Consider the following 22,126-nt stretch of genomic DNA (forward strand, 5'->3'; position numbering starts at 1 on the left):
GCTCATAAGTACTGGGTCCTCTGCATGAACCCAAGCACTAGGATATCCAGTCCAGGATTATTTAAGCTATAATGATAAATAATAATATAGATAATATAATAATATACAACAACATTTATATAGCACTTTGAACCTCACAACACTCCTGAGAGGTAGGTGCTATTATTATCATTCCCATTCTGCAGATAAGGAAAACTTTGGCAGTCAGTGGTTAAAAGCCTTGTCCAGGCTCTCACAGGTCGTGTGTCTGAGGCAGGATTCAAATTCAGATCTTCTTGATTCCAAACCCAATTCTCCATGCACTGGGTCAGCTTGTTGCTTTTAATCTATGCTACTCTCCTCTATAAATAGGGTCTCTCTCTGGGTCTGAGTTGCCTCATCTGCAGAATGAGCAGAGTAGATTAGATGATTTTGAAGGCTCCTTACAGCTCTGTCATTCTGTGGTTCTGTGTTGGGGGGAAAGAGAGGAAGTAGGTAAGAAGACTCTGGAAGACAGTCTGAAAAATCTTCAGGGACCCCTTTGGGTAGTCAGGTTTGACCCTCCTGTCTTCTCTAAGAAATGACTAGCACAATGCTTCCTCTGAATCCTGAAGGCTTCTTGCAGAGAAGAAGGTCTGTGGTGATGGCTATGACCATGAGAGAGAGGATTTATATATTTTAAGCTTTACAAAGAGCTTTACAAATCTCTCATTTGATCCCTACCACAACCCTGGGAAATAGGTGCTATTATTATTCCCATTTTACAGAGGAAGAAACTGAGGGAGACAGAACTGACTTGCCCCAGGCTCTCACAGCTAATAAGTATCTATGACCAGATTTGAACATGGATTTTCCTGACTCTATCCACTTTACCACATAGTTGCCTTGGATGCCTGTAATATGCAGACAGCTTGTGAACCCAGACCTTCTCTCTTCCCTCATTTAACAAATTCCCCTCCCAAACCCACCCACAGGGCTCACAGGGATCAGGCCCAATTTTTTCTAGGTTCCCTCAGCCTCCCAATGTGACCGGATATATTGTCCAAGCCAGCAGCCTATTTCAACATCTGGGTTTCCAGTGCTCAACTCCTCCCTATCCCATCCTGAGAGTCACTCACAGTTATCTTGTAGCTGGAACCCCCAAGGTCACAAGCAGGGAAGGCCAGCCAGCCAGACACAACACCAACCGAACCACCCTCCCTAAATAGAAGTCCCTGACACACAATGAGCCGAACCAGGCATTGTGGTGCACACATAAAGACAGACACATAGATTCTCACAAAGAAGTCCTTTTTCAAGTAGAGATTCTCCTTTCTTCCTCTCTAATTGTTATAGTGTTGAACACAACCTTCAAAGCTGTCCCATCCAATCTCTTCATTTGACAAATGAGAAAACTGAGGCTCAGAGGGGTTAAATGATTGTTCAAGTCACACAGCCAGAGCTGGGCCTTGAACTCAGGCTGGATCATCATGTTTCTTACACGTGAACACTTACAAACACTCTTCTCTTTCCTATAAACACATATCCACTCTGGCTGTGCAGAGAAATAGGCACATTTCTTGTCCAACTCACTCTTCTCCCTTTTATATAGTACTGTCTTCTCTCATACAATCGCATACAACACTGACACCCACACTATACTCTCAACCACATATCCACACAGCTCTCGAGAGATTCTGGAGTATGACTCAGATTTCCAGAGAAATAACCAGAGACACTTTCCATCTCCAATGAGCTGTCTCTCCTGTCCTGATGGGAGGGGAAGGAATCAAAGAATTTCAAATGCAAGTGGGGAAAGGCTTTTTTTAAAAAAAAATAAGGAAATCTCAGCAGGAAGAATGATTCACCCATCTGGAAACTATGACAGCAAGCTGGACAGCTACAGACCAACACAAGAGAACACTTGCCAGTGTGAAATATTACAGAAGGCCACGTAAGGGCGGAAAAGTTTCACCATCTCTTCTTTTCCCTCTGTTTTTTTCCAGTCTCACAAGAAAGAGATGGGGCTTCTTTTCTTCTTCCCAGAAGGAATCTCACGGGATCATGGAACTAGAGGTAGAAGGGACATTAAATGCCATCTAGTTATAGATGGGGAAAGTGAGGCTTGAGCATTGTCTAAAAGAAAATGACTGAGCTGAGATTTTAACTGCAGTTGTCTGAATCTAGGTCCAGTAGTCTTTCCACTGTAATACTTTGCCTGTCCAAGATTACTTAGCAGATGATGGCTGCATTCCACTGATCCTCAGGTTATGGATGCAGCATGTTTCTTTGAGTCACTCTAAATTACTAAGGGAGTAAAGGATGTTCTGGATCCCAGAGGTAGACAGTAATAAGACCCAATAATCCCTTTGTTTGCTCTGGTATGAACCACTGCCCATCTAGAATGGTGTCACAGAGTGGGAAGGAAGTGAGAGCAACCTCCCCTGAAAGAGGGGGATGAGGGATCCTCTACCTAGACATCCTGAGTCTTTAGTAATATGGTTTTCGGATCCTTTCTCCAAAGCTTCCTTGGCTTTTCCACAGGGCTCTTTCATGTGGTCTGTCCCTGTGGTCCCAGGGTGGAAATGACCTGGTCCCAGATAGACATCTAGCCTCCTTGGTTGTTTTGCTGGCTCTACCCCTTGCTCTGAGTAAAGAGGTCAGGGTAGGAGGTACCCAGGCATTCAAAAAGGGTGGAGGGAGAACTAGTTGCTTCTCAGTTCTCTCACTGATTCTTTCTTTTCCCACCATGCCAGGATAAAGTTGGCATATGCTTCTATCCCCCTCCTTCCATAGGAGTGTGCCTGCCACTGCCATCACTGCTAGACATGATGCCCAGGATGAGGTATGGAGTGCATGGTCCAGTCAGAAATGGGCAGACCTCCTTCTTTCACAGGGGATGGTTGGGGTACCTGCTGGCAGCTTGGATTAGAAGACAGTGCCTGGGGAAGGTAGTACGATAAAGAAAAAAAAGTGATGGACTTAAAATCAGGATTCAAATCCTCCTTCAGACATTTACTAGAAGTGTGACTGAGGGTAAATCTAATTAATGTTTTAGAATTCTGGTTTGCTTACATGTAAAATGGGAATAATAAATACTTTCACCACCTATCTCATAGGGTTGTTATAAGCAAAGTGGATTATAAATCCTAAAGCATTTAGAAATTTTAGTTACTATCATTAATAATTGTTATTACTTTCTATATATACATATTGGCCCTTCATACCACATACATTCCACACATTCACCTATAGGCACAAACAGTTATATGAACAACTAAGCACATTGATAGATTAGACAAAATTGTACATTTAGGTAAGATTCTCCTAAAATGCAAGCTCACATGCTTCTTGCATGTATACAGGAACACATGGTTCCCAGAGAGGCAGAAGACATGGGTTCATGTCCTCCTGTCCTGTATGTGTGTTTATGTATGTGTGTATGTATATGGGACATCTAGGTGGTACAGTGGAAGAGCACCAGACCTGGAGTCAGGAATTCAAATCTGGTCTCAGACACTTACTTAGCTGTGTGACCCCTTGGCAAATCCTTTACCCTCTGTTTGTCTCAGTTTTTCTTCTGTAAAATGGGGACACAATGGAGAAGGAAAGGGCAAACCCCTCCAGTACCTTTACCAAGAAAAATCCATGGACAAAAGTCCATGAAGTCACATAAAGTCAAAACACAACTGAACAACAACATATGTATGTATGTATATCTATCTATCTATCTATCTATCTATTTATATCTATCTACATATATATATGTAAAATATAGCAAATAAACAGACACCCTAAAATTTGTGCAGATAGACACACAGCTATGCAAACACAGGAATGATCTCCAAACTCACTCAGATGCACACATACTGAGATCTGTAAACACATACTAAAATACACAAACACACAGAGATACCACATGTGCATCTGAGCCACTCAGTTTCCAGGGAGATGAACTCTGAAGAATGTCCGGAACTGGGCCAGCAATAAGGGGGGATGGGATGGGGGGGAGCATGAGGGGGCTGGTGCCTTGCTGTAGAGATGAAACAAGGCAAACCCTCAGCTCCCAAGCCCCAGGGAGGGGGAGGAGACAGGATGTAGAACACCGGCTCCTTTGTGTCTCTCTGCACACCCCCCAACTTGCTCCCCAGACTGCCAAACCCCTAAGAGACAGGCAAGTCCAGACAAGGAGGCTGGCAGAGGTGGGCTTCAAGGGAAAGGGGGCATGGGGTTGGTCCCTGTCCTTTTGTAAGGCCCAGAAGGGAGAGGAGGACAGAGGAAAGACCACTGGCAACACATGGAGTCATTAGGAACACAGGAAATTCTTAAGGACAGTCCAGCATTGGCTCCAGACCCTCCCACTCCTCAGCAAGTTAATGGATACATTGTGTGAATTGTGTACTTACAGAGGAGAAGCATTTGGAGACCCCCAGTTCTTTGGCTCTGCTCTTAGCATGTATGTATAGGCATGTTCATATGCATGCATGTGACATGAATTAGTAGGGGAAAGCTACAGCCGGGCCATCATTGATGACTCCTTGAATTTCAGCTTCAGCGCCTTATTTTACTGCTACTTTAAACACTCTTCTGCCGCCTTGCCCCACTAGTTTCTTGACTAGGGGTAAGGGAAGATGCTTTGCCTAGAACTGCCCAGGGAGAGACGTCCAAATATCACAGAATGTCAGAACTGAAAGGGCTATATTAAAGAACATCTAGTCTAGCCCCTTATCTGGCAGATGAGGAAAACTGAGGCCCAGTAAGGAACTGGATTGTCCAGTGTCACACAGGCGGTAAATGACAGAGCTTTAATTTAAAACCAGCTTTTCTGATTCAAAACCGAGAGCTATTTCCACTATACCACATTGCCTGCTTTATTTGCAGACCTTAATGCCTCCCAAAGTCAGTCAGATAGTCAAGAGGCAAGAATAGGTTGATTCATCTTCAGCACAGGAGAAAAAGAAGAGGGAACAAACCTCAGAGTCACGTGCACCAACAAGTGAGGAGGGAGGCTAGATTGGGGGGGGGGGGAGATTGCTGACTTCTGCAGGGAATCAACTACTAATATCAATGAATTGGTCAAATTACTCAATTACCAAACATTTATTAATCACCTAAAATGTGCCAGGCACTCTACTAAACCCAGGAGATAAAGAGATAGAAGCAAAACAGTCTCTTCCTTCAATAACAATAACCTATATTTACATAAATCTTTCTATAAACCACTATGTGAGATACAGAATACAAGTATTATTATCCTCTTTTATAGTTGGGAAAACCGAGTCCCAGGAAGCTTTACTAGAAGATTTGATCACACTATAGCTAGTAAGTATCAGAATCAGAACTCAAATACAGATCTTCTGACTCCACATCTAGCATATTGTCTCCTAATCAAAAGCCCCAAAGGGATGTGATGAGAAGGAGGGTCAGGAACCAGAGCAAAAGTGGGTAAAGGGTGCCTTCTATACCAGCTCCAGCAGACGCTGAGAGAACCCAGATGGTTTTGTCATTCCAACCTTTCCTCCACAGAGTCTGACTTGGTTCTGAGTCCCCATCCCCACCCACAATTCCCCTTAACCTGATCTTTTTCCTTCATGCTGGCCAAAGGGAAGAAATGAGATTGGATTCCCTATTTCCATGGCAACCCAAACCAGTACACAACAGCAGAAAAAAGGAAAAACCCTTGCCCATCCTGGTAACTATAGAAATCAAGGACCAGGTTTTCAGGGTTACCAAACATTTTACTCTGCCACGGATACTCTGTTGCTATAGGAAACCATGAAAGTGATGCTGGTCCCCATGGCAATCAGGATGCTACTGTTGCTTCTACAATATTGTCACAGGACCAGAGAATCCCCTGCTTCCCTCCTTGTTGTTCTGGTAACTGGCGCCACCAGACCCTTTTCCTGCTTTGCCAGGAGATCTTTCCTTTCCTCTCCACAGAGGGATGCCCAGAAGCCCAGGCTCTGGGAGGACAGCTCCCAGTGGTGCCTAGCTCCTTCGTACTCTCACACAAACACCATCATTGTTCCCATTTCTAGCTGCTCCAGCTGATGCTTTTTGCAGCTGTCACACCACCTTCTCCAGCGCCCTTTGACAATTAATGATGTAACCCCACCCCTTGCCAAGGCCTGTGGGGTGATCAGGAGAAGAGAGAAGGCTGAAGTCAAGACTGGGAACAGGCATAAGGCATGGAATTTGAAAATCTGTCTTCTAGTCCTGGTTCTTCCAATTACCAGTTATGTGACCTTGTATAAATCTCTCTCTCAGACTCAATTTCCTCAGCTGTAAAATGGGGATAATCACAGTGGTACTTTTAGCATGGTATAGTGGATAGGGTGCTGGACCCTTGAATCCTACTTCTGACAATTACTATGTGACCTTGGGCAAGTCAAGTAACTTTGAGCCTCAGTTTCCTAACCTGTAAAAAAGGAGTGCCTATTTCATAGGGTTGTTGTGAGATACAAATGAAACAATATATGTAGAACATCTTGCAAAATTCAAAGTTCTATATAAATGCCAGCTATCATTATTACTGCTATCACATAAGGCTTGTTGGGGTCAAATGAGCATGTATATGAGAGGCCTTGGTGACTTGGGAGAGGCTGACACAATCCCAGGCATTGTTATCACTGCTATCACTGCTATTATGATTGGTTATTGGAGGAGAAGGAAGACTGGTGAGAGACAGAGAAGCTGAGGTCAGGAGCAGGTAGAGGGCTTTTTCCTCCTCCAACTCTGAATAACTCTCCCAGCCTGACAGAGCTTTAAACGTATACACAGAACCCGTTTGAATACCCCACCAATAAGCCCTATCCCCAGGTAGTTTCCAGGATAACACTAAGACTAGGATTTTACCAGCACTTGAACCTCAATCCTATTAGAACCTACCTTTAAACACCCCCCCCCCCCCCCCCCGCCCTCAACTCCTCTTAATCAATCAACCAATCAATCAATCATCAGGTTTGGAGATGTTTAGGACCTTACCCTGGGTGAGGCGGGTGGGCTGGTGGATGGGGAGCCCATCGATGGTGCAGGCGTTGCCACAGGGGTACAGGGTGAGGGTCCCTCGTAGGTTCTCAATGTAGCAGTGCTCAGGGGCAAGACCAGGACCCTGTAGTGAGATATCCTTGGCAGCAGAGCCAATCACTGTCCTTCCTAGGGGAGGCAGGGAGAGAGTGAGGAAGAGAGTTAGAGGTGTTGGCCCAAGGATAGGCAGGAAATAGCAAAGACACCCAGAGCTGGTACTATGTCCTCTAAAGAGGGAGAGAAACAATAGTAGGACAGAAGATGCCTACATCTTCCCTAATGTGTCCCTCGTTTTGTTGGGCATAACTGGAAGTGGTAGCAAGCATCCTCAGAAGGGGAGATGATACTCTGGACCAGGGAGGGAAGGAGAGGGACATCCGGACATAAGCATCATTAAAAGCAGCACAGACTCAGTCTGGGCCTGAGGAAGATGTTGAAATAGCCCACTTTTCCTTCAGATAGACTCCTCTCCATTCTCCTTCCTGCTGCCACCCCTCTCTGGCCAAGGTCTCTCCCATCCCCTCCAAATAGGTCTCAGCCCTTTCTGCACAAGCTTCTCTTCCACTTCCTTCTTTTCTTCTCAGGCTCCCTTCTTTCCCTAGCTCTCTGCTCTGCCCCCTTCTACCCTGTTCCTCCTGCCCTCTGGCACTTCCCTCCCTCTCAGACCCATGTCTCCCGCTCACAGCTTCTGCACACCTACACAGCTTCCCCACACCCCACCCCTAGCAGAGCCCCTGGGGCTGGTATTTGGAGAATGCCAGGAATGTAGGATCACCCAGGCAACAAGTGCAGCTTGTTGGAGCAAGGAGAAGGAAGAGACAAGAAGGGAGGAAGAAGCTTGAGGGCAAAAGGGATGCTCTGTCAGAGCTTCTTCTCAGGAGGTTGCCCCCAACTCACCCCAACTCCCTGTTTATACCTTCTCTCAGGAGACTCCTAGATCCTCCCTGGGGTCCTCCCTCCCTTCCCCTACTCTTATCTCCCATCCTTCCAACCTCCAAGTCCAAGGCTCTTAACCAAGGATCAATGGGGTCCTTGCTCCTCTGCTATAGCCCTACTTTCTCATTTGATTTTTAATCCTAGTCTTTAGAGAACTAGATTATCTCCATCAGAGGATAGGTGATAGGGGAAAAGAAGAGAGGAAAGGGAGAGGGAAACAGTAGAGGAGATGACTTAATGGGAATGGAATGCATCACCCCAATGTTTCCCAGTAGGGGACATGGGAGGGGGACACCACTACAATATTCTTCATTTCTTGATTATGGGAAGGGTACCTATTTTTCTGCAGAGGCTCCTGGACCTTGAAGAAGTTGTGACTATAAGGCTGTGAGGTGGTTTGTGGGATAATCTGGCACAGATGCCTTCTCCTGACTCACCTTCCTCCAGTGGCAGAAGGGTGATGGCAGTGCTCAGGCGTCCGCTGCCCAGGCTCACCAGGTGTGGCTTGTCCGTCTGCACCTTCAGCCCTTTGCCTGTCTCGATTAAATCCAGGGGCCCATTCTGAGGGGAGGGAGCATCATCAGTACGATGAGGAGTTGAGACACCAAACCTCAGTCTAAGTTCTTACTGCTTTCAACACCCACATAACATTCTTCCCTACCTCTTCCCTCCCTCTCCAAATAATTCATCTATCCCACTCTCTGTTTCATCAGCCTTCTCTTTGTATTAGCTGACCTGTCTTCTCTTTGTTCAGTAGAGTAGAGATAATTGGGGAGTCAGACACCAAGGTAGGAGAGATTAAAAGCCAGTAAAGCCCCAGGGAAGGATGGGACGGACCTAGTTCATGATCAGTTGCTTTTAATGCAGTGCACAAATTCGTTGGAATCATAGGATCATAGGAGTTAGACCTAAATTTGAGTCCCAGGTTTCTGATATCTATGAGCTTTCTTGGGTGAGTCATTTAAGACTTCAATCAATCAATCTATCAACATTTATTAAGTGACCATCATATGTCTGGTGCTCTACTATGTTCACAAAGATAAACGAAGCAGTCTCTGATTTCAAGGAGCAGACTGCTTTGAAGGTAATTTGGGGAGACAGGGCACTGCCTAATATTACCTAACTTATCAGATTGGTGTGAGAATCAAATGAGATGATTCATGCAAACCTTACAGTGCCATGTAAATTTAGTGGAATTGTGTCATTTTCTTCAGTCTCATCTGACTCCATTTGTAACCCCAAACCCCAAATGGTTTGTTATTTCCTCCTCTGGCTCACTTTACAGATAAGGAAACTGAGGCAAATAGAGTTAAGTGACTTGCCTAGGGTCACCCAGCTAGTAAAGTATAAAAGTCCAGATTTGAACTCATGAAGATGAGTCTTCCTAACTCCAGCCCCAGCACTCTATCCATGGCACCACCCAGCTGCCTCCCATACATTTAAGCTTGCATTATATTGGTGTTGGTTATTCTTTTCTACCTTTGAGGAAAGTGCTTTGTAAGCTATGAAGTGCTATACCAAATGAATTATTATTGCTATATTATCAAATTACCATATTATCTGCACTTAGGAGTAAGGGTAGAGTAGTGAACAAAAGGTCAGCCTCAGAGTCAGGAAGACCTGGCTTCCAGTCCAGCCTCTGAGAAATATCCTATGTATGGATATGGCTACCTGTTATCTCCCCTTCGTCTGGAAATCAGAGACTAATTCATCATTATCATATGTCTTTGTCACCAGAGCCTAGCAGAGGTCCTGAATGTTGTAGGCACTTAATAAATGTTCATTGGTGCTTGCTGTTCAACCTAAGCATCTTACTTAACCTCTCAGGGGCTCCTGGCACTGAGACTACAAGCTGAAGAACAGATGTCTGCAATGGCAAAAAAAAGTCTCAGGAGACCACACATTCCTTGATGTCAGGTGCAGTTGGTTTCTTTGTATATCCAGTGATTTGCACATAGTAGGCACTTAATAAATGTTTATTGAATTAAACTGGGACCTGACCAGCACAGCAGGGTAAATGTATTGGGGTAGGGGGTAAAGGGAGGGAGAAGAGAGGGAGAAAGGGAGTACATAGCACAAAATGTCCATTCCAAAAACATCCTGGAAGTAAGTTCCAAGTCTTTTCTGGGGATATTCTATGGGTGAATCACTTAACCAGATTACATTGAAGAGCAAGCTCTTAATAGGATTTTGAGGCTTGGGTCAAGAAGGCAGATTCACTATTTATCTCTCCCCCAACTCTAACCACCAGTCCTTTCCAGTCCAGAGACCTGGTGGGCACAAAAGTAGTCCCAGGCCTTGCAAACTGCCAGTCTTATCCCTCAGTCTACCCACCTCAGCTTCTATTTCTCTTGCCTCCAAATCCCAACCTGGTAACAACTCACCTGGACTCTGGCTTGGATCTTGCACCCAGAGCCTGCTGTGCTTCTGTTGAAAGCATCCATGGCTCTGTGTTTCCAGAATTCCTAGGGGCATAGAAAAGGAGAGGTTAGGCTGAAGGTGCCAGGGAGGTGAAGGAAAGAACACAGTATGAACAAGATTTGAGTCCATCATCTAGCAAGGGTCTCAGGACACGAAGACGTTCCAGAAACTGTTCTTTGTTTCTTTACCCTGTAGAAAACAGATGCAGCCAAAGAGAAGCCCAAAGAGGAAAAGAACACAGCAGTACTGCCCATTCTTCAGTTACAGATCATAGCTACCCCTAAGCTAAGTCGTCTGCATCATCAGCCTGGACACCCCACAGGCATAGGAATGTCACATCAGGATGCCCTGCTTTCTCCTCAGTGCCCTGTCCTTGATCTGTGCACTCCTTTCTTGATCCTAAGACCAAGAATGAACAGTACCAAGGGCCCACCATACCATAGTTACTTATCTTGGCACCTGGAGTAACCAGATCTTCAAATAATTAGCACCTAGGTGGTATAGTGCGTAGAATACCAGGACTGGATTCTAGAAGACTCATTTTCCCTAAGTTCAAATCTGACCTCAGAAACTTACTAGCTGAGTGACTCTGGACAAGTCACTTACCCCTTTTTGCCTCAGTTTCCTCATCTGTAAAATGAGCTGAAGAAGGAAATGGCAAACCACTCCAGTACCTTGGCCAAGAAAACCCCAAATGGGGTCAAAAAGAATCAGACATGACTGAAACAACTAATCAACAATGGGTGTATAGAAAGTAGGATCTTCTAGGGCAACTGTACCTTTCTGAGAACAGGAACTTACAGAAGCTCCTTCCAAACAGGTGAGTGGCACAGCTAAGGCTGTTGTAGGAAGGGAGCTCTCAGCTCCCTCTCTTAGCCCCTCCCTCTTTCCCTTTGTTTCCTCTCCCAGGGGTCTCAGGAGGATCTATTTTCTTAAAGGGGACACAACAGGAACAATTAGATTTCCCTGGCATACTCATAAGCATACTCCTGTCCCAGGTCCAATGATCTATCCTCTCAAAAAAAAAAAAAATCACCTCATTCTTACTCCCAGTCCTTTCAACCCTTCCTTCACCCCAGTAACAAAACTCAGTGGGGGAGATACTGGTTTTATCATGACCAAATACATAAACTAACTTGGTGACATGGGGGCCACATAGATGCACTGGGAGGATGAAGGCTGAGCGTTTCTGGGGTATAGCTATTCTCTATAATATATCCTCTCCAGGATAAAAGGTACATGCTTTCCTCTTCCACACACATATTTATCAGGGATCAGAGCTGTGTACAAACACATATATGTGCTGACAGCACACACATACGTCTATGCTTACTTGCATGTTCCTTACACAATCTGACAAAGACAAAAAAAAGTTCTTTGATGTTATTGAGAAAAGTTAGAGGTGCAAGAGAGAGGAAGGGGAAGTTGGGGAACCCAGATCAGCTGCCTTTCTCCTCTAGCCAACAATCAGCCAATTTGGAGAGGAAGCAGCGTCGGGAGCCAGGAGAAGCTCAGCCTCGGTCTCTGGCATGGGGGCTGAAGGGCTAAGCCAGGGGCGTTACTAATTTTACCCTCCTGACTCCCACCCTTCCGGACTCCGACTGCAACGTCACCATTTCCACCCAAGCTGGAGGGAAAGAGTCTGGAACTGGCCCTAGGACCCACCCCTGGACTAAATAGCAAGAGAGATCATGTATAAGAGGTTCAAGCAGAATGGGCACAACCCTAGGATGCCAGGCTATTGACCAGTTTCCGGGGACTCAGGGCACTGTTGAATCCTCTTTCTCGCTATTACTATCAGTCTGAAACATACCTTCTGCCTCAGGCCATGGGTGATTTTAAATCCTCCAATATTCTCTGCGACAGTCCACGTTGTGTGTGTAAGTGAAGGGAGGGGGGACCCCCAAAAGGCTGGAGAAAGTGATGGACTGTGAAGGTAGGATAGAAAAGAGAGAAATTAAAGGTAAAGAGGTCAATGGAAGAAATTTCATCACAGAGATGCTCAGTAATGATGGTGGAGAAAGATAAAGAGAGAGGAAAGACTGGGATAAAGAGAAGTATCTTGGAAAGAGAGATAAGAAGTGACTGGGTACAGAGACAGCCAGAAGAAGATAAGGTTGAGAGAAGAGGGGAATTTGGGAGGTGAAATGCCTTGGGACTCAGAGACAAATGAGATCCTGAGATACGGAATCCCCTAGAAGTAGGAAGAGAAACTCGATCAACTGGACCTCTCACGACAATAGCTTTTCTCTTAGCTCCGAAGTATCCTCACTAGATTGGGGTGATTCTCTCCAGGACAACCCCCCCCATTTACCCTGTCTGGGGAGCTTAGCCAGAGGAACCCGAGGGTGCCCCCTTCCGGCTGACTCCCCCTTAAGCGAACGCTACAGCTCCTGACCCTTCCTTCCCATCGACTCCAGCTGCAGCCCGGAGGGTTGTAATTACCCGCCCCACCCCTCCTTCTAAGGCCTTTCTGGGAAGTACAGCTAAGTCCCGCAGCCAAAAAAAGGTCCTTGCGGTGTAACCCAGGCCTGGGGGGAGGGGGAGCGGGAGAGAGGGGGACGAGGGCGGGGGGGGAGGGGGCCCTTGCCTGTAGCAGCTTCTCACTCCGAGATCGGGCGTGGCTCCCTGGGGGAACCCTGTGCACCTCACCCTGACCCACAAATTCCCGACACAAGCAACCGGTACTCTCTTTCGGCTTAGGTTAGCTGGATTTTGTCAGATATTAACTTAGAGAATACGAGGCACCCTGTTATCTGGGTGAACCCTGTAGATTAAGAGCACAGGTAGATATCACCTCTGCAGATGCTGAACCGGTTCCTATGGCCGACCACTCAATCATTTTGAAGCCCAGCTGCCCCGGAGAGGGTACCGAAACACAGGCACGAAGCTATATGTAGGTACCAGTTGGCAACTCCAGAGGTGGGTCTTTGAGGGTTCTGATTGAGGTCCCCAGGTCATCCGGTCACTCCCCACTCTCCTCCAGTCCAGGTCCCGGAAGAAGGGGTTCTCCGGGAAGGCGAGAAAACCCAACCTTAACTCCTTGGGGTCCCCAGGGTTCTTGTTAGGCATTCTCTCCTCCCCAAGAAAAAGTGAAAGGTTTGTGTGGACCAAGGTGGAGGGGTGGAAGAACAGGATGGAATAGTCAGATTTAGGAAAGTCAAACCTTAAATTTAAAAAAAAAGGAATAGATTTTCGAGGTCAGTGATGTAAATCAAAGACAAAGATAAAAAAAAGGAAGAAAGCCCATAGCCAGAGGACAAAATCGGGGAGAGACCCAGGTGCTTCTTCTTCAGTATTTCTTGGGACCAAGATGGCCAGATTTCGATGTTTGCTCCCTGAGTGACTCCAGCTCCTGCTCTGCTCTCTAAACTCCCCAACCGTCCCTTAGTGACTTCTGCCGCCTTTTACCTGTCCCTGAGGCAAGTAACCCCGTTCTGGCCCCGATCGATGCATGGCAAGCCAAACTGCTGGGCTAAACTGCACTCCAGTCAGCTCCGGCCTGGCCAACGCCTCCCCTCTGTCCCTACCGCGCACATCCGCTCCCCAGGCCAAGGGCCGGCCCAGGAGATGAAGGAAGGAGTCTGGAGGGGAAGGAAACTGAGGCCGGGGCGGGAGGAATAGGGGCGGAAAGCGAGTATCCGCCAGAAGGACACTGGACTGGAATGAAGAGGAGAGCCTGGATGGAGAAGATGAGGCCCAAGGGGACAATGTGGGAGATGGAAGAACAAGAGGGCAGCAGGAACCGACCAAAAGAGATTGGGGGCATTGAGAGAGAGAGTGAGGAGCTGCGAAGAGAAAAAAAACTAAGGTACACAGAAGACAGGGAAGGAATGCGGTGTCTGAGGAACTGAGGCTTAAAGAGATCTGAGGCTCAAGAAAAGGGAATCTTGAACTCCGGCCAGTTTATTGCTTTCTTAGGTTGCTTGGTTGATTCAGGTTGCCTGAGGGGGGACAGGAGACTAGACGTGAGCCCAAACCACTGAGGCGTCGGCTCCCTAGGCCTCCCGGTGCCCGGGCACCTGGTCCGGCTTCCCCAGCTCTCCCTCCTTTCGTCCCTTCCTCCTTCCTTTTCTCCCTCTCTCCTTCTGGGCAGGGGGCTGTGCAGTGCGTCCCCCTCCCCTTCCTAGTTCTGGCCTGGGACAAGGAGGCTGTGTTGGGACCTTAGCCACAGCCGGCCCCGCCCGTCCCGGTTCCTGGACAAGAGTCCTTTCTTCGGCTGAGCTGGGGAGAAGGGGCCGCTTGTTAGGCTGGGAAGCAGCCTGGCCTGCTCGGGAAGTCAGGGGGAGGGGGCCAGGGCTACACGCCCCTAGGCCCGCCCGCCAGAGCCAGACTCCTTCCCTGGTAAAGGCAAGCATACTGCCTCCGGTTGAGGCTGAAGCGAGGTTAGGAGAAGCGATCTGTTTGTTTCCGCTGCCCCTGGGGTTTTAGATGTCTGTTTCTGCTTGCAAGTTGTGTACAAGTGTTCGCGGCTGCCCCTCTCCCGCCCCCGCCGCCGATGAGTCAGTGCTAGCGAACAGCCTGGACCGCTGAGCTAACCTGGCCAGAATGTGTCGGCTCGCCTGTCTCCTGGTCGCCCACCCCGGTGCCCTCCGTCCCCGGTCCCCCACCCCTCTGTCCCTGGTATAACTCTCCAGTATTACCCCAAGACCGCAAGGCAGGGTGGGGCCAGGGTGGGGATGAAGCAAGTCGACCCAAGAAGACCCTCGGTCCAACTTTATCCAGTTCCCATTTTGCTCCTGGAGGTCTCATCTGAGTCAGGGTGGCCCCTATAGAGGCCGATAACAATTCCTGATTTTCTCCCCGCCTCCCTCTCCATCCTCCAGAGAAACCCTGGCTCACTTGGCTTAGTCCGGTGCTTCCCCAGCCCCAGGGAAGGATCAGGATGGGATTCGAACCCACGACTCAGCGGGCATCGTTGGCTAGAGAAATTGAACCCCTAGGTCCCTACAGCTCTGCCTCCCAAGTAATCTCAGGACTGGGGCCATCTGCGGGAGAATATTTCCCAAATGACATAAAAAACCAAGTGTCCCGGGCCTCCCATTGGAGAATAGCCTGTAGTCCACAGCCTCCTCCCCAGCTCCCCAACTCTTCTCTCTTCCCTTCCTGGACTCTGTCTTGGATAACTTGCCTTAACTGTAGGAGTCGGTCCACAGAGGAAGCCTGGAGGAGTTTCCCTACTAAGTCCTATTCCGATCCCCTGGGATTCCTGTCCCCGCTACAGCCCAGTCATTGGCCGCGTAGGAGGGTGATGAGCCAGCTAGGAAAGAGAAGTAGCTTCACCCGGATCCCGCCTCCTCTCCTGCCTTCCCATACCTCAGCTTCCTTTCCTGGCTAGTCCCGGGGAACAAGCCTTAGGGTTGAGGCATCCCATTCTGGCTTCTGTCCCTTTCCTCTACGCCCACCTAGAAGACAAAGTCTCTCGAACAGGCGAGTACCTCGAGTAAAGTTGGAGGGCGAGAAGGTGAAGCCTTTTAGAGGTCCGGATACCCTCCAGGTGGGACAGGGCGGGGGGGGGGGGGAATCGGGGGATCCCTCTAGCAGGGAGACAGTGGCTTTTCTCGACGTCACGGTGGGAGGAGTGGGCGCCTCCCTACATTCAGACTAGGCAGGCTCGGTTCAGGGTCAAGGGTGGGGGTGGGGATGAAATAAAAAGAGGCTTGAGTTCTTTTACCAAAACACCTCCTCTAGCTCTAGGACATTTTTCCCGAGCTACCTCCTGTACTCAAGTCCCGACATTCACCACCCCCTTCCAACTCCCCAGTCTCAGATGGGATAAGACACGAGGGGGGGACCCTACCTGTGGGAGGGAGGGAGGCAGTGTCTTCTCCTGCCTTGGTCGCTTCGTACTCCAGCGCCAGGACGCGCTTGTTTCTCCCCTTGAGCCCTGAGAGGAGGAGAGAACTCCGGGACCGCCCCCCAGGCGAGGACCCGCCCCCATCTCAGTCTCATCCCCCCCATCCCAGCCCAGAAAAGCCGCCCTTGTTATAGGGTTGGAGTCTAAGGCACCCCTCTCTTCCTGCAGCTGCACCTCCCTTCTGCTGTACAGCGTCGGCTTTGTTCTTCTCTGCAGCTGGGCTCCCCCCTCGTGGTCGGCCTCCCCCCATTTTCCCAGATCACCCCTTCAGGTTTCAAAAAAAATGATAGATGGAGGGGTACATTTGAGAGCTCCAACCTGTCCCTATCTTATTCCCAAACTTGTGTGTCTTCTGTCCCTTCATAAATCACCATTTATTTCCCCCGAAGACTTTTGCTCGTCCCTATTGTTCTCCTCAAGCCTACTTCCAGTTCATCAGTAACCCCAGGATTCAGGTGTCCTTGTCCCATATTCTCACTCATCCAGTTTAGAGCAGCCAAACCTGAGGGGTTAAAGATGTCTCTCTTGCTGCAGCCCCATACCAAATCTGCTAGATTAGAGTTGTGGGGAATACCACCCAAGGTAGGTTCGGGAAGACTTTGTGAGGAAAGGAAGTGGAGCTGGAAACCCAAGAACTGTATAGAAACCAAACCTGGCTGGAGCTGTTACCCTGGGAAACCCAATGCTAACCCAGGACAGTAGATCTTTAATTTAGAGCTTAGCCTTTGCAAGGTGATTGATAGGGGAGGCTCCAGAAAGCTATCCATAGGGCAGACCTCTAGATTGTGGGACTTTATAAATTTTGTCCTCCTCCTCCTCCCAGAGATCTTCTTCCTCTCCTGGAACCTTTTGGACAGAGAATGGAAAGGTATAACATGCACCAAATGTTTTGTTCCAAAATTGAGACCCCCAAAATGAAGGCAACTTGACTCAGAGCAAAAGGCAGACTCTGCCCTTTGACTTGAGAACAGAGGGAAACCAAAATCTCCACTCAGTTGCTGGTCCAACAGTTCACCACCACCAGCACCCCCTCTCAGTCCCATCCCTTCCCACACCGAGAACAGGAGGAGGCTGGTTTGTTGGTCACTTATTAACAGAACCAATGTCCAGCAGGGAGGCCCCCCCTAGGGCTGCAGCTGACTAGAACTGAGTAGTGTGGAAGTCATGTGGAGGAGGGAGTGTAGGGATGACTTTTCACACCCTGCATGACCCCTACTTCTTGCCATTGGCAAACTAGTTGTGCCTTTTGGGCAGAGACTGTGTCCCACTGCAGACATGTAACCTGTGCCATGTAAACTGAAAGTTCTCTAGGCTGTAGAGGATGGCCATCTCTTCTCTAGCAGGCTTAAGGAAACCACTTAACCTCACTTCAGCAAAGAAATGCTAAGGGACTTTCATCCTAACCAGGCTGAGAGATCCTATCTTTGTGATGCCAATAAAATCATTACCTTCAGGAAAAGGTCCTGAGTTGGAAAAGTTAAGTAATTGGAGAATAAGCACTGGACCTGGAGTCAGGAAGATCTGAATTCAAATCTCTCTTTAGACATTTACTGGTTGACTCTAGGCAAATTACAACCTCTGTCTGCTTCAGTTTCCTCATCTGTAAAATGGGGATAACATTAGCACTACCTTCCAGGATAATTGGGAGGATAAAATTAGATATTTATAAAGTACTTTGCAAACATTATACAATTGCTGGCTATTATTATATTATTATATACAGAAGCGAGGAGAATCAGAAGATAGATTAGGGTCCTTAGAGGTTCTTGTGTATACAGAATGGCCTGATTCCTCTCTGCTCCACCCTTTCTCTTAAGGCAGAGGCGGCTCAAGGAGGAGTCTCCTCCAGCTGCTTCAGGGACAAACGAATTGGCTGCAGAAGCGGCTGACGCTAAGCAGCAGGCTCCCCTCTCCCTATCCTCCCGCCCACTCTCAGCTGGGCTGACCCCATGACAAAGGCTCTGTGCAATGTGCCCTCTCATCTCCCACTGGGGCCAAGCTCCAGGTTCCCACAGTTGCAGGGTTGAGAGGACTTGACACCCTCCCTTCCTCTTGCTATCCCCCACCCCAACCTCCACATCTGGAGCCCATCAAACCCTGTACTCTCACAGAGTTACGCAAGAGGCTGCAAAATGGGGCGGGGTGGTATGGGGGGGAGCAAAAAAAAAAAAAAGTTTTTTTCCAGGCGCTTCAGACTTTCCAAAACGGAAGCAGGAGGAGAGGGCAAGGGCTTTGGGAAGGAGGGAGGAGGCCCTCTACACTTGGCTTTGAGTGTTGGGAGTGGGTTTCATACCAATTTTGCTTCTGCCTTGGCTTTTTCCCCACCTCCTTTAAATCTCTATTATCCTAGCCTCAGAGAAGAATGGCTATCATGGTCCAGGGCAGAACCTTTATACGTATATACAAAGATTCTATCAGATAGAAGCTTCTAATTCCCTGGTCCTTTCACCACTAGCATAGGCTGTTGGTAGTAGGTGTGTCGGCAATGGCTTCTGCACCAAATAACTTCTCTCTCCAACTCAGAAAGAGTTCAAACCCTGCTGAACAGCTCTGAGAAAGCAGACTCTAGTTTATTCTAGGTCCTCTCAAAGCCCATAAAAACAGCAGCAAAATCTAGCACCTCACCTGGGCCAAAATACTTCTGAGTAGGGCTGGGATCTAAGGAAAGGCAGAGAGTAGGTCATGACTGCTACATTTGTGTAGAGGCTTCATGTAAGCTGAATAACGACAGGCCAAGGAGAATGAGGAGAAATAGAACTGTTTAATTTGCTCTGCTTTTTCATCCAGTACTTGTTCATAAATTAGGCAGGGAGATGGACAAGAATACCAACTGCTAGTCAACTTTTCTTTTCTATAAGGACTCACATTCTCCTAAGAGCATGGCAGTGGATACCACATCTTCAAACAGGCTAGATGACCACTTGTTAGGGATGCCGACATGCATCTGATAAAAAGCAGGATGGTGCAGTGGATAGAACACTGGAAAGGAAGATAAGCTTAAATTTGTCCTCAGACGACTAGCCCTGGGCAAATTACTTAACTTCCATCTGCCTCAGTTTCCTCACCTATAAAATAGGGATAATAATAGATCTACCTCCCAGAGCTGTGGTGAGGATAAAATATTTGTAAAGTGTTTTGCAAACCTTAAAGTGCTATACACATACTATTAATAAGCTTCTGTGACTATAATTCCTTAATCTGGGAATCCAATAATTGTTGAATAGAGTAGGCAGCAGAATTGGACTACTTTCCCAAAACAGGCTGAACAGCCCCATGATTACAGGTTGAGCAGTTTTCAGAAGCCCCAAAAAAATGTAAAAAATCTTGTTACCCCACTGAAGGCGATCACGTTCAGTTACAGGTTGGAGTAGCTGACCTCTAACCTCCCTTCTAACTCTTGATATTGTAATCACTGGAGAAAGCTGTGTTAATGAAGTGTTTCACCTTAGAATGCCTAAGCAGCCTCCAGGGGCTAGATTACACTGGAGGTTATCAGTTATCAATCAATCAATAATTTATTAGGTGCCTGCTCTGTACCAAACACTGCTGCTAGGTACTTCGGAAACAAAGGCCTTATGTAGTATTTGAAGTGACCTTTGAAGAAAACCAGAGATCTAAGAAGCAAAGAGAAGGAAGTATGCATGAAGGCATGGAGAAAGAAGACAGACTATTCTGTATGAGGAATAGCAAGGAAGCCCATTTGGCAAGCAGGGGTGGGCAACCTTCGACCTCGAAGCCACAAGTGGCCTTTGACTGAATCCAAACTTCACAGAACAAATCTCCTTATTAAAAGGATTTGTTTTGTAAAACTTGGACTCAAGTCAGAAGGCCAAGCCCAAGGACCTAGAAAGGCTACACATGGTGTTGAGGCTGCAGGTTCCCCACTCCTGGTAGACCATGGAATGCATGAAAGGGAGTAATGCCCAATAGGACAGGGGCCAGACTTGTAGCATTTTTGCACTTTCTCTATAACATGGTCTTAAAGAGTTGCCTTCAGCACTGAGGGGGGTCATCTCTTGCCTAGGGTCACATGGCCAGTGTCAGGAGTGGGCCTGGAACCCAAGTCTCCTGGCTTTAATATAAGTTCTCTATCCACTATGTTATGCATTCTCAGTGATGCATAAGCACCAGAAAAGTAAGTTGGAATCAAGTTATGAAGGGCTTTAAATGTCAAACAGAAGATTCTGAATTGTATCCTAGAAACAATTGGTGGCCACTGGAATAATGTGGTCATACATATGCTTTAGGAATATCATTGGCAGTTGGATAGAAGACAGACTGGAGCCTTGAAGCAGGGAGACCAATTAGGAATGGTGCTACAACAACACTTCAGGTTTGAAGTGATTTATTTATCCAGTGAGTACAGAATCTTGAATTGAGAAATCAGAGGTCATCCAGCCTGGTGGGCTGAAATTCAAATAGAAACCAATCCTTAAGGGCAGCATACTGACTTAGAAAACCACAAACTAACATTATCTATGTTACATAATATTTTGATATTGTTAAATGTTTCCCAATTACATTTTAACCCATTACAGAAGTTTGATACTTCTGATTAGTCCAACCTAAATGTGAACACAATCAAGTAGGGTAACAAACTTTTTTCTTCTTTCCACAGAAGGAAAGGGTGAAATGGCCTCACCTCCTGAAAACTGCTTGTGTCCCATGATGATGGGAATGTCCAGTCGATTCAGGAAAGAAATCCAATTCTGCTGCCTACTCTTCATCAATCACTGGCTTTCTGGGATTCAGAATCAAAGAATCATAAAATTCCCTTGAAAAAAAATTAAATCCAACCTATTACAGAATGTAAGTCAACTTCACCATGTAAGTGATCACCTCACATGTTTGAAGTGAAGCTGGTACCTACTGCTAGCCTCTGTAGAAGGGTCTCTTTTGGGGGTCCCAGTCATGAAAAGGCAGCTAGGGTTTCCTCTTGGACATGCTAGGAGGTTGAAGAGGCTCCTAACAGTGAACCTGTTTATCTTTTTTCTTGGTCAGAGAAACTTATAATCCTTTTAGGAATTTTTCTCCCTTTTTGAGTTATTTTTAAAGTGCAAAATGGTCAGAAACCTGGCCCAGAGGAGGCATTTGGCAGAACATGGCCACTTCAAGAGGATATTGCCAATAGTAGTTGGCTCTCATTTTAAAATGCTCCCCCGAGGCAGGTTTAATCAGAAAACTGGATTTAAGGTCTGATTATGCAACGTGCTGGGTGGGCAACATTTGCTGTTTCTATCGAATTCTCAACTTCCTTGTCTGCACTACCTATACCTAATGATTGCTCTATCAAATAGGATAAAATACATCAAGTATTTTGCAAGTGTTGAACCATTATAGGTTGCCTATTATTATTTTAAATAGGCTACAAAGCCTACTATTCTTCTTGTAGCAGCACAGGGGTCGGGCATTTATTCCATGTGTTGATTAAAATGTTGAGCAAAGACGTGGGCACTTGAGAATGATACCTGACATTTACAAAGTGATGAAAATTTGCAAATGGCTTTATGTACATCCTCACATGAACTTCACAAAAATCCTGTGAGGCAAGAACTATAGGTACTATTATTCCTACATACAAGTAAGGAAACCGAGGTACAGAAAGGTTAAATGGTACCTATGGTCACACAGCAAATACTTGTTCAAAGTAAAAGCTGAATTTGAGGTAGCTAGGTAGCACGCTGGATACATCACTGAACCTAGGTCAGGAAGACTCATATTTGTGAGTTCAAATCCAGCTTCAGACACATACTAGCTGCGTGATCCTGGGCAAGTCACTTAATCTTGTTTGCCTTAGTTTCCTCACCTGTAAAATGAGCTGGAGAAGGAAATGACAAACCACTCTGGTATCTTTGCCATGAAAACCCCAAAACGGGGGCATGAAGAATCAGACACAACTAAACAACAAAAGTTGAACTCAGGAAAGCC

General features: G+C 46.9%; 1 protein-coding gene and 2 long non-coding RNA genes across 21 annotated transcripts in view; 2 read left to right on the plus strand and 1 right to left on the minus strand.

Annotated features, from left to right (window-relative positions):
- PHLDB1 (pleckstrin homology like domain family B member 1) overlaps nucleotides 1-16,245 on the minus strand; it is a 65,840-nt gene extending 49,595 nt beyond the window's left edge. For 9 of the 19 annotated variants that reach the window (XM_072613056.1, XM_072613055.1, XM_072613052.1 and 6 more), the window contains exons 1-4: nucleotides 16,142-16,244; nucleotides 10,305-10,385; nucleotides 8,358-8,481; nucleotides 6,943-7,113 (exon numbers count right to left, since the gene is read on the minus strand). In XM_072613056.1, coding sequence (XP_072469157.1) covers nucleotides 6,943-7,113; nucleotides 8,358-8,481; nucleotides 10,305-10,364 — 355 coding nt within the window. In that variant the 5' untranslated portion in view covers nucleotides 10,365-10,385; nucleotides 16,142-16,244. Of the gene's footprint in view, nucleotides 1-6,942; nucleotides 7,114-8,357; nucleotides 8,482-10,304; nucleotides 10,386-12,154; nucleotides 12,271-13,752; nucleotides 13,855-15,657; nucleotides 15,787-16,141 lie in introns of those variants that run through there. The other 10 variants (XM_072613037.1, XM_072613049.1, XM_072613044.1 and 7 more) reach the window with 4 other exon arrangements.
- On the plus strand, nucleotides 716-3,067 carry LOC140506182 (uncharacterized). The gene is made up of 2 exons (XR_011967806.1): nucleotides 716-2,034; nucleotides 2,715-3,067. It is a non-coding gene; the product is annotated as an uncharacterized lncRNA (long non-coding RNA).
- Nucleotides 14,026-21,006, plus strand: LOC140506180 (uncharacterized). Its single transcript, XR_011967803.1, has 2 exons — nucleotides 14,026-14,152; nucleotides 20,817-21,006. It is a non-coding gene; the product is annotated as an uncharacterized lncRNA (long non-coding RNA).
- Nucleotides 21,007-22,126: the final 1,120 nt, after the last annotated feature.

Source organism: Notamacropus eugenii, chromosome 5, assembly GCF_028372415.1.
Source record: "Notamacropus eugenii isolate mMacEug1 chromosome 5, mMacEug1.pri_v2, whole genome shotgun sequence".
Classification (NCBI taxonomy): Eukaryota; Metazoa; Chordata; class Mammalia; order Diprotodontia; family Macropodidae; genus Notamacropus; species Notamacropus eugenii.